The following is a 12406-nucleotide window of genomic DNA, read 5'->3' on the forward strand; positions in this document are numbered from 1 at the left end:
GGCCACCTCACCTTAGCCGTTTCACCTACATGTATCAGCCCAAGTTATTCCTATTTATTACAATATCTAAAATAGCAAGTTAATAGACTTTTTTTTCTAACCTTTTGAAAGTAATGTTGGTTTCACTGACTTTATAGGCAAAATACTGGAATCACAATGTTCACGAGATTGAAGGCAGTGTTTTGGACAAAAATGGAAAAATAGTACATCGGCTTTTTGGAAAATGGCATGAAAGTATATATTGTGGGACACCGTCTTCACCAACCTGTATCTGGAGAGCAAGTTAGTGACTGGAATTTTATTTCTATGCATTTGTGAACCTCTTGTATTCCCAAGGAATATACTTCTGATTCTTTCCCCCCTAGTTTAGGCATTTGTTATTTTAACACATTCCTAAACAGTATTCTAAGGATGTGATCTCCTGCTAGATAAAACCAAATAATGATTTCTCATAAATGACTGTCTAAGACTGACTTCTTTCTTTCTTTTTTTAAAAAGGTTTTCTTATGTGGCAGGAATAATGGTATTGGATTATGAAGATAAAATGCTTAACTATGGTTTGTTTCCCTTTAACCCCGGTGGTTAATGAATCTGAATAACTGAGCCATGGTTAAGAATTATATGCAGGATAGAATATAAAGCCCATGGGCTTAAATAGGGTTGTAAATATATGTGTGTATATATATATTCAAACCAAGGATTCTTAAAAGGTAAGACAAAAGCTGGAAGGAGAGTGTTACTAGGGGGAAATAATTACAATTTAAACACATCCACATACACAAATAGGCTAAGATCAAGTGAGCATTACGTTAAACACTAACTATAGCTCAGCATTATACTTGCGCTGATGCAATGAAAATTGGGGTGGCTGTGGGAAAGCTGTGTATGCTAACAGATAAACATATTTAATTACGTCTCTTTTGCTAGGCACTAGGTTCTGAAAATAAGCAAAGGTGTTGGATTTGGTCTGGGGGGGGGAAACTGAAGTCATTTTTTTTAATTTACAGATCCAATGCCTAAAGATTACGAGAAGTGGTATGGTTTCACACAGTTTGCATTAGAATTAAATGAACTGGACCCAGTCACGAGACCGATGCTACCGCCTACCGACACCAGATTTAGACCTGACCAAAGGTAGTGTGTTCTTTCTTCTTATGTAGCGAATTCATACAGTGACACAGTTTTTGTTATCTTTGACTATTCAAAACAACCCAGTCTGTGGTATGTCCACCATCGGGGGTGTGGGTGAGTAAGAATCAGTTAAATCTATCATTTGTATTGGCATGAGGGAGATGAAGCAGGAAAAAAAATGGAGTTCCCAAGACCACTCATCTCTGAATGCCTCTAGAAATGCTGGCAGCTAATTTCCGCCACCTTTTCTGTCTGTATCTGGATCATTCCATCAGCTTGCTGTCTCAGTGTTGGGGTTAAGGCCAAATCCGGCTACTGTTGCTAATTCATGTCCTATCCTTTCTTCAAGGAGTGGGCTATATCGTTCGCTCCTCCTCCACTGTATCCTCATAATAATCTTCTGAGTTGCTAGCCCAAGGTCACGCAGTGAGTTTCATGGTCAGTGAGTATTTGAATCTGGTTGTAGTTCAGCACTCTTAACCATTACAGTAAAGGGGGTCTCATAAAAGCTCCAGATTCTGCAGTAAGGCTTGACCATCCTGCCCTGAGATGGTCATAAAATTCTGTGCTGTGCTTTCCTTGTCTGTCCTATGTACTGCAGGCTTCTAGAAGAAGGGGATATCGAAGGAGCAGAAGAGCAGAAGCAGAGGGTTGAGCAGCTACAGAGAGACAGGAGGAAAGTTCTAGAAGAAAACAATATAGAGCATCAAGCTAGATTTTTCAGGTATTTTTCTAACAGAATTGTGCTTCGGTGGTCACTGAAATGTTTTTGATCTGTTAACACCCTGTATATTTCACATACACACAACTTCCAGATTTGTTCACTTCTTTAAAACTAGCCTGTTTGCTTTATATATATATGTATAGATACAAATACACCTATTTGTACCATATTTAAAAGAGTGAGGTGGGGAAAGGACTACAGGTTCTTTTACTTTTGAGTGCCTGAAAGCCCTACGCATGTTAAGAGAATTCAAGGAATACATGAACAGCTTGATGTTTTTTGCAGGGAACTTCTGTGAGTAAAATATTGGAGGCCAGCTATTGCTCACTGTTCTTTCCTGGCAAATCCACATGCACATTTCATTTTGATTTAACTTTTTTCCCCCAAAAAATGTCAAAGTGACTCTATAGATTTTTAAAAATCCTTTCTCAGACTTGCAGTCCCAGCCACTTTGGATACAAGTTATTCCCTTCTGGTGATGTGGGTAGTTGGGAAGATGAGGCTGCCTCATCTCAGTGGTTCCACTTGCCCTACCCGGTACCTGTCAGCCCTTGGCCCACAGAACCAGAAATCACCACAAAGTCGTATAGAGTCCAAACAGGTGGATTTTACTGATCAAATAGGCATACAGTGCAAACGAATAAAATGACAGCTATGAAAGGCTCACTAGCTGGGAGATATTATAAGGCAGGAAAGGCGGGAGATTACACGCAGGAATACAGTTTCCCAGGAGCTGAGTTCCCAGGCTTAGGCTTAGGCATGCGACCTTGGGGGGCAGACAATACAGCACAGAGACAGAGGCAATAACGAAACCGAGATAGCAGCCTGACATTCTGCTCCCCTTAAGGCCCCCTCCCAGTTCGCAAGGGGGCTGGCCTGTTCGGGTAAGCAATGTGAAAGGCGTCAATGAGGTCGGGGGCGGAGACATCCCGTGCGCGCACCCATTCGTCATAGGCAGGGGGGAAATGTTTCCAACGAACTAGATACTGGAGAGTACCATGGTGAATACGGGAGTCAAGGATCTTGGAGACTTCGAAGTGTTCTTCCCCCCCCACCATGATGGGTTGCGCAGGCGGTGGGTCCGGATGCCACCGTGGAGAAGCAACATGGGGTTTGAGGAGGCTTATGTGGAAAACAGGATGCACACGCCTCAAAGATTTGGGGAGAGCCAGTTCCACTGTGACAGGGTTTATGACCCGAGTAATGGGGAAAGGGCCAATGAATTTGGCGCTGAGTTTATGGCACGGTTGGGTGGACCGGAGGTTTTTGGTGGAAAGGTAAACCAAAGCACCCACTTGCAGATCACCCCCGGGGGAGCGATGTTTGTCAGCTTGCGCTTTGTATTTACGTTTGGCCCGGTCGAGGTTGCTAACGAGCCAGGGCCAAGTGGTACGGAGGGCGTGTGCCCAGGAGGCAATGTCGGGGTTCCCCTCCCCCTCTACATCATCTGTAGGAACGATGGGACTGAAATCTTGTCCATACACAGCAAAAAACGGGCTAAAACCTGTGGATTGATGCATGGCATTATTGTAGGCATATTCTGCTAAAGGTAGCAGTTCCACCCAATTATCCTGGTGGTAGTTAACATAACAACGCAAATAACATTCGAGTACAGCATTGACACGTTCAGTTTGACCATCAGTTTGAGGATGGTATGCACTAGACAATCCCTGTTCCACCCCCACCAACTTGAGGAAAGCTTTCCAAAACTTAGAAACGAAACCACTTCCGCGGTCACAAATTATTTTACGCGGAAACGAATGTAAACGAAATATATGCGTCACGAAGAGGCGGGCTAGTTTCTGAGCAGAGGGGATCCCTGCACATGGAATCAAATGTATTTGCTTAGAAAACAAATCAGTAACAACCCACAACACAGTTTTACCCCCACTGAGAGGGAGATCAGTCATGAAGTCCATAGCGATCACTTCCCAAGGTTTGCTGGGCGTTTCAAGAGGTTGTAGCAGTCCCGGGGGTTTGCCCTGCGATCGTTTCGCAGCGGCACAAACGGGACAGCTGCGGATGAAGGAGTCAATGTCGGAACGCATTCCCCCCCACCAGAACTGTCTGCGCAATAAGTGAAGGGTCTTCAGAAACCCAAAGTGCCCAGCTGTTTTGGCTCCATGAGCTAAATGTAAAACGTCCTTCCGGAGAGCTTTGGGTACATACAATTTTGAGTCTTTGTACCAGGACCCCCCTTGTTCCAAAACACCAGGAGGTAGGGTATGAGCGGAACGTTCTAAAAGGCACTGGTCCCGAAGGACAGTTAAAAAGGATTCGGAGAGGGGGAGTTTGGAGGGAGCCCCCCCGTCGGTTCTGGAGATCTGAGAAATAGTTATAGGGCTAGTGCTTACGTGTGGCGGCGCGCAGACTGCAGGCGGCTGAGCGGTCGGAGGGGTAGGAGGGGCGGGAACTCCGGTCTGTTGCGGTGGCGGCTGGGCAGCCGGTTGGGCTGGCGGAGCTTGCGAGGTGTGTTGATGCTGGGATCGGGTTTGCACAGCCAGCATAGGTAGGGCCCCACGTTGCATAGGGGTAAACAGAGAGTTGGTGGGTCTTTCGAGTTTTACCGGATATTGTGGTAAACGGGAGAGGGCATCCGCGAGAACGTTCTGCTTCCCAGGGACGTGCTTCAGGGTGAAACGGAACTGAGCAAAGAACTCCGCCCACCGTTGTTGTTTCGCCGATAGCTTATGGGACCCCGTGAGGGCAGCTAGATTTTTGTGATCGGTCCAAACTTCAAAGGGTATTTTAGACCCTTCCAAGAATTGCCGCCATAAAGTCAGTGCATGATGAACTGCAGAGGCCTCTTTCTCCCAGATGGGCCAGTTTAATTGAGCGTGCGCAAATTTTTTTGAAAAGTAAGCGCAAGGGTGAAGAAGACCGTCCGGTCCTTGCTGGAGGAGAGCCCCTCCCATGGCTACATCGGAAGCATCGACTTGCACAATGAACATCTGATTTGGATCTGGGTGCCGTAGCACCGGCTCCGAAGTGAAGAGGCGTTTGAGGGCCAGAAAGGCGGCTTGGCATTGCTCAGTCCATAGGATCTTTGCGGAGGGTAAGGCAGCCGAGCTTACTTTTCCTTTAGTTTTCAGCAGGTCCGTAATGGGTAGAGCCACTTGGGCGAAGTTAGGGATGAATCCCCGATAGAAGTTTGCAAATCCCAGAAATTGCTGTACTTGCTTACGGTTGGTGGGGGGAGTCCAATCGAGGACGGCTTGGACTTTGGCGGGGTCCATGCGAAGACCTTGGTGGGAGATGATGTATCCCAAAAACGTGAGTTTGCTTTGGTGAAATTCACACTTAGCTAGTTTAGCGAACAGTTGATGGTTACGCAGGCGTTGTAGAACTTCTCTGACCAGAGTCACATGCTCGTCCATAGTTTTCGAATAAATGAGAATGTCATCTAAGTAGACCACCACCCCACGATATAGAAGGTCATGTAGGATTTCATTGATGAGTTGCATGAAGACCCCCGGGGCCCCTTTTAATCCGAACGGCATTACAAGGAATTCATACATTCCGAAACAGCTAGAGAAGGCAGTGAGGTGTTCATCTCCTTCGCGGATACGGACTCGGTAGTAGGCTTCCACCAAGTCTAATTTAGAGAACACACGGCCTTCCTGTAATTGTCCCAAAATATCCGATATTAATGGGATAGGATAGGCGTTGGTCTGGGTAACCGCATTGAGCTTTCTGAAGTCAATGCACAGGCGAAGGTCGCCCTCTTTTTTCCGGACGAAAAACGCGGGGGCCGAGTTTGGGGCATTCGAAGGGCGAATGAACCCTCTGGCGAGGTTTTTGTCCAAAAAGTCCCGGAGGACAGTGCGCTCGGAAGCGCTCATAGGGTAAATCTTACTTTTGGTTAATGTGCAGTCCTTTACTACTTCAATCGCACAGTCTGAGGCCCGGTGGGGGGGTAAGGCATCACATTCCTTAAGGTCGAAGACATCTTCAAAGTCCCGGTATACAGCGGGTAGAGCCGGTGGTACTGGGGCAGTAGAGGTTAACGCTGGAACGGGCGGAAATGGCAGAGCAAAGTTTTGCCGATGCTGGTCGCAGGTGGGACTAGCGAAAGAAATAGTGTCTGTTTCCCAATCAATACTGGGACTATGTCCTTTAATCCAGTTAATTCCCAAGACCACTTCAAATCGGATAGGGGCTATAGTGAAGTCTATTTGTTCCCAGTGGGAACCAATTCCCATTGCCACCCCTATGGTGCGATGATCCACTGGGCCCCCCTGGAATTGGCTCCCGTCCATTTGAGCAAATTGGACAGGGGCGGGTAAAGCCTCTGAGTCGGCTCTGAGGGCAGCAAACGTGGCTTCGCTTATGAGAGTGCGACAGCAACCGGAGTCAATTAGTGCTTTGACGGGGATTTGTGGACCTCCGTTAAGTTGTTGTAAAACTGCATCTACGTAGACGGTGGAGTCCACTTCTTTGATTTTGGTAGGAGCATTCGGTTTGATAGGAAGATCCTGAGAGGTCTGTGGAGATGCTCCATTCACCACAGACCGGAGCCGTTTTTTGACAAGTCGAGGGGAGATTCCAGGTTTAAGGCTGGAGAAATCCAAGGGTTTTCCTCATCCGAAGAGGGAAAGCTGTCCCCCAATGGGGCACTTGTAATCCGAGACCCGGCGGGGTCGTTGGAAGCAGGCAGGGAGGCTGGGTCCCCGGCATGGAGTGCAGAGGGTGTGGGCCTTCCCGGAGCTGCGCTGCGGGTGGCCGCGGTGCCTCTGCGTGGTGGACGACCTCGGGCGCGGGTTGTCGTGCTGGGACGAAATAATTCCTGGCGGCGTGGGCACACGGCTGCAAAGTGGCCCATTTCTCCGCATGTAAGACAGGCACCCCTCTGAAATCGGACTTCACGTTCCTGGAGCGGACGTGGGGGATTTCGTGGGACGAGCAGTGGTGCCTTGGGTTGAGGCTTTTGGGTGCCCTTCTCCTTGTGCTTTTGACGGACGAGAGAAATAAAGCGGCGGCGGCTTTCCACTTCCTCGGCTAATAGGATCCAGCCTTCGAGGGTATCGGGATCGCCCCGCATGTAAGACCAGTTCAGAATGTCAGGATGCAAGGCTTCCCTGAAATGATGGATTAGGGTGGTCTCGGGCCAACCTACAATTTTACTTGCCAGTCGCTGAAATTCATCGGCAAATTCCCGAACTGTAGCAGAGCCTTGTTTTAATTGTAACAGTTCCGTTTTGGCTCTTTCTCCCAGGAAGGGGTCCTCAAACCTCCTTCTCAGGGCAGTCATGAAGTTGTTGAGGGAACGAATCGCACGAGAGCGGGTGTCAAACTGGAGGACCATCCAGTCAGCCGCTTTGCCTGTCAGGAGGGAAGCTACGTACCGCACCCGGCTATCTTCCGTGGGGAAAAGTTGACCTTGTTCTCGCATATAACTGTCCACTTGATGCAAGAAACAAGGCAAAGTCTCAAGAGATCCGTCATACGTAGTCCTCAATTTGAGTTGCTTCCAAGGGCCGGGCGCGGGCTGACCCGGTTGCACGGGTGGTCCGGGCGGAGGAGCAACAGGAGCTCCAGGAGGCAAGGGTGGAGCAGGCACATTAGCAGGTGGTTGCACGGGTGGTCGGAGCGGAGGAGCAACAGGAGCTCCAGGAGGTAAGGGTGGAGCAGGCACATTAGCGGGTGGTTGTACGGGTACCGCCTGACCCGGTATCGGAACGGGCTGTCTCTGAGCTATCAGGGTTTGTTGTAATTGCCTGTTCTCGTGAAGCATAAGTTCCATTACTTCTTGGAGTTGATCCACACGGTCGGAGAGCTCCCGATTCTGGGCTCGTAAAAGATGAACCTCCTCACTTGGGCCCCCAGTAAGATGAGGCTTACTGGTTCGGAAGCTCGTGGCCCATTGAGAGCTATCCCCATATAAATCCTCGTCTTCAGACTCATCTGAGTCTCGACGTCGGTCAGCCAAACGGCGTGCGCGTTGGGTCGTACGCGACGGGACAAACGCCGGGGAAAAGGTGAGACCTGATAGTCCCAGTACATAGTCCTTGGGGCGCGTGTCCACGTTCGCCTGATTCCTTGCTGCAGCCGCTCTGGCTGCTTCCGCCGCCTCTCTCTCTCTTGCGACCCTAGCCGCTTCGGCGGCTTGCTGATCAGCAAGAACTTTGGCGTTCTCAAGTCTTAGGGCAGCCTCTGCCGTAATGCGCGGCAAAAGTTCTGTCTCGAGGAGCAAGAGTATGGGGTCAGGTTCCCCGCCCAGCAGAGGTTGTACTCGAACCGCCAGTGCGGATGCCTCGGCTCCAAACGTCGGGGTCAAAACTTGAGCCAAGGTGGCTACCGGGGTGTCCTTTGTACATTCCACAAGGAGAAGAGCGGTGCTAATAGCGACTCGCTTGGCCTCAGCCTGGCAGCTGGCCGCATCCGGGATCAGGGAAAAACCCTCCGGTGGGGCTCCCGCCATGGTAGAAAGAGTTTGTCGAGAAATAAGATTATCCAGAAGTCCAGTTAATATTTGTAAATCCTCAGTCGCCAATCGGGCATCGTCCAGTAATTGATCCAAGTCCTGAAGATCTAAACGAGCATCAGTATCCTCCGATGTTAACATCCAGAGACGTCCTGTAAGAGATTGCCACTGCGCGTGTACCAGTCCCCTCAAGCGGCAAACCTCTCGGTTCGTCCGGAAAAGTTCAGCAATTAAGTCCTGTAACAGAGTGGGGTCCTCTGAGAAGGGCTCCAGGGTAGTAGATCACCTGGAGAGCTGCACAGCTCCCATCCAAGTGGCAGGCGAACCCCCCTGGGCTCCAGCCTGGCTAGGAGAACGGTGAAGATGTGTGATAGCTGTCATAATGTCAGCCCTTGGCCCACAGAACCAGAAATCACCACAAAGTCGTATAGAGTCCAAACAGGTGGATTTTACTGATCAAATAGGCATACAGTGCAAACGAATAAAATGACAGCTATGAAAGGCTCACTAGCTGGGAGATATTATAAGGCAGGAAAGGCGGGAGATTACACGCAGGAATACAGTTTCCCAGGAGCTGAGTTCCCAGGCTTAGGCTTAGGCATGCGACCTTGGGGGGCAGACAATACAGCACAGAGACAGAGGCAATAACGAAACCGAGATAGCAGCCTGACAGTACCACAATGTGCATTAACACCTACTGTATATACTCGGGTATAAGCCGACCAGAGTATAAGCTGAGGTGCCTAATTTCACCCCAAAAATGGGGGGAAATTAGGCACCGACGTATAAGCTGAGGGGGAAATGCACCCCCTCCCCCCCCCCCCGCAGGCTTACCTGACCGGGCTCCAGGCGCGCAGGCAGGCGGTGGCGGCGGCCCCCTCCCTGCGCGCAGGAGGCCCCGCAGGGTCAGCCAGCCCTGGGGAGGTGGGGGGGAAGAAACCGCCGCCGCCCAGCAGAAGGCGCAATCGCGCAAAAGGCACAATCACGATCGCTCAAAAGGCGCAATCGGGTATGGTGGGGTGGGGGGAAGAAACCACCGCCGCCGCACAGAAGGCGCGATCGGGTGGGGTGGGGGGAAAAGGCGGGACAGCCCGCCCATCAGCTGGCCGGCGGGAGCACGCTGGGAGAGGGCCCGGCAGGCGAATTACCGTATTGACCCGAGTATAAGCCGAGGTGAGTTTTTTAAGCCAAAAATCATGGCTAAAAAACTCGGCTTATATTCGAGTATATACGGTATATGAAACTAGAAGTAGATGAGGTCCCCCATCCCCAATCTGAGCTCTTTCCTGATCAATTGTAAACAAATTGTACTCATAATGAGTGCTTGGAACATTTTCTCCACTCCCTCTCATCCTGATCCATCCGTATTGACTGGGAAGTGTCCCGTTGTGTTCAGTGGGCGCACTCCTAAATAACTCCAGTGAATTGCAGTTTTTCTCTCATGTACCTCAGAGAGTCCCTTTGGTTAGGCAGGGCAATTAAAAGGGAGACAGGGTCCCTGCTCGAAAGACAAGCCTCCATTCCCATTGTATTCTACGCAGACACACACACACCTTAAAATTGTCGGGTATTGTTTTTAATCAATAAAAATTTGATATGATAGATTTATTATTATTTTATAACTTTTGCCACAATGAGGATTCTGTGGAAACATGCAGTAGGGTAAACATTTGAAAAAGAAACGATAAACGCAGTTAAGTGGCAAGCCTCTAAGCACTTGCTTTGGGAGAAATCCGATAAGTGTTAATGGGATTACTCCAGAGTACGCAGGTTGGAAATAGCAGATCGGATCCTGAGAATTGCCTCTCACAGTACTTTACATTCTCCATAACACAGATGTCTCCACCTAGGAAGATGTGTGTACTTATCATACAAAAGGTGATATGAACACAAATTGAGATATTCACAGTTGCAGAAGTTTATTAATCGATGGATACATGGCTGAAAAACCATGTACACTGCCATTAGAACTTTGTTACACTCACCTTATGTTATATCCAGTGTGGTATAGTGGAAAGGAGTGGTGGACTCTAATCTGGAGAACCAGGTTTGATTCTCCACTCCTCCACATGAGCAGCGGATTCTAATATGGTGAACCGGGTTGGCTTCCCCACTCCTACACATGAAGTGTGCTGGGTGACCTTGGGCTAGTCACAGTTCTCTCAGAACTCTCTCAGCCCCACCTACCTCACAAGGTGTCTGTTGTGGGGAGGGGAAGGAAAGGTGATTGTAAGCCTTAAAGGTAGAGAAAAGGTTAAGACTCCTTAAAAGCAGAGAAAATTGGGGTATAAAAACCAACTCTTCTTCTATATAAGCAGAACCCAAAGCAGCTTATTGCATCATTGTCCCCTCCTCCACCCTAGCCTTGCAACAACAAAGTTGTGAGGTAGGTTCGGCTGTGAGATAGTGGTGAGCTTAAGGTCACCCGGGAAGCTTCCACGGCTGAGCAGGGATTTGAATCTGGTTGTCCCAGGTCCCAGTCTGACACACTAACTACTATGCCATATTCTGAGACTGTATAGTTTAAAGGCACAGGATGCAATACCCTTGCTGGTGCTAAGCAAGTTTGACTTTGGCCAGGGCTGGTTCACCACCCTCATGGGCACTTTGGGTGCCAAATGGGCATTAGACAGCAAAGTGGGAGGAGGCAATGGGTGTGGCTTGCATCTGTTGTCACCTCCTGCATCTGTGCCGCTGCTGCCCTTGTCTGAGGTGAGCTGCAGAGGCATTGAGAATGGAGCCTGCTTTGAACTCAGTGGGGATGGGCAAGGGAAGAGACCACTGAGGGTGGCAAAATTCTTTGAGCCCGCCCTGGATCTGGTACGTGCATGAATGGGAAATTACCTGGGAGACACTACATATGCTACGATGAGCTCCCTGAAGGAGAAAGCAATGTGATGTGGTCTTTAGAAATTTTAGAATCAGCCAAGGGTACATCTATGGGTTGTGTATTCGTACAGCCTAATGACCTAAGTTCAGATTGCTTGGAGGCTGTTTTGCTGGCTTCTGCTCTGAGGTAACTTTTACAAAGTATGGGCATGCTTAAAGCATGTTTAAAATGAATTCTCGCCATTGTAGTCCCTTATCCTTCTCCACAAAATTAAAGATCTGTAAAATAATATACATAGCAGAACGAAGGCACCCGTGTTAGCAGGAGGATAAAAGACCCTTTGTTCGCTGATTGACAGGAAATCTACAGACGACTCCTGGGTGAGCAATGGCACCTACCTGGAACTGAGGAAAAATCCTGGCTTTTCTAAGATGGATCATTCTGTTCTCTGGTGAGAAAGGACAAGAGAAAGAGGACATTTTCCTGTTGATCCCCTGATCATCATTTAATAAGAGAAGAAATGCTGCAATATCACTTCGATCTTCTAGTATTTTGCTTGATTTTAGGTGCACATTTTCTTTGTTCCGCTTCTCTCTTGCTATTTGAATATTAACCATGTTTATTTTGAATGTACAAAACCCCTCTAGTTTTCTTTATAATATTTAATAAACGTATTGAATGTTATCTTTTGAGAATGGGGTGGGGTGGGGAGAGAAGCTTTAACACTATTTTTCCAAAGGATAATGCAAAGTTCAGAATTAATACATGCCTTATTGAATTGTGTGATAGACAATACCAACCAGCAGTTGTCAGCTATGCTTCAAAAGCAGAAAGGACCCCCCCTCCCCAATATGTCTGTAAAACTACCAAAGCTAGAGTCAAGTATATTCAGATGTCTCTTGCCATCCCAGTTGCGAATGGTGCTGGAGTCTGACTTTAAAAAAATATTAAATTCCTATTTTTACTCCATTAGATAGCGCATTCTAAGAAACAGTATGGAGTGGTAAATAGAATTAATGGTTCCTACTGCCTTACATGTGACAGGCATAGTCATTTGGTAGCTTCTTACGCCTTGTTGAAATTAATGGAATTTTGGCCATTGCAGAGTTCATGTCATCAAAGCTTGCGCAGGAAACGTCCCAAAGAGTTTGTGTCCCAAATCTATACCTTACAATGGGCCATGCTATGAATTAAACGTTTAGGGCACAATCCAAGAAAGGTTAATCCAAGAAAAATATTCTGTTAACTATTTTAAATGTTCTTATGTTCTTAAATGGGATTTTAAAATCTCAGCTCC

The 12406-nt window shown here is 48.1% G+C and overlaps 1 protein-coding gene across 5 annotated transcripts in view; it reads left to right on the top strand.

Annotated features, from left to right (window-relative positions):
* OSBPL3 (oxysterol binding protein like 3) overlaps positions 1–11637 on the top strand; it is a 73911-nt gene extending 62274 nt beyond the window's left edge. For all 5 annotated transcript variants that reach the window (XM_056857199.1, XM_056857201.1, XM_056857200.1 and 2 more), the window contains 4 exons: positions 138–282; positions 1008–1134; positions 1733–1855; positions 11468–11637. In XM_056857199.1, the coding sequence (XP_056713177.1) occupies positions 138–282; positions 1008–1134; positions 1733–1855; positions 11468–11564 (492 nt within the window). In that variant the 3' untranslated portion in view covers positions 11565–11637. The remainder of the gene's footprint in view (positions 1–137; positions 283–1007; positions 1135–1732; positions 1856–11467) is intronic.
* Positions 11638–12406: the final 769 nt, after the last annotated feature.

Source organism: Euleptes europaea, chromosome 11, assembly GCF_029931775.1.
Source record: "Euleptes europaea isolate rEulEur1 chromosome 11, rEulEur1.hap1, whole genome shotgun sequence".
In the NCBI taxonomy this organism is placed as follows: Eukaryota; Metazoa; Chordata; class Lepidosauria; order Squamata; family Sphaerodactylidae; genus Euleptes; species Euleptes europaea.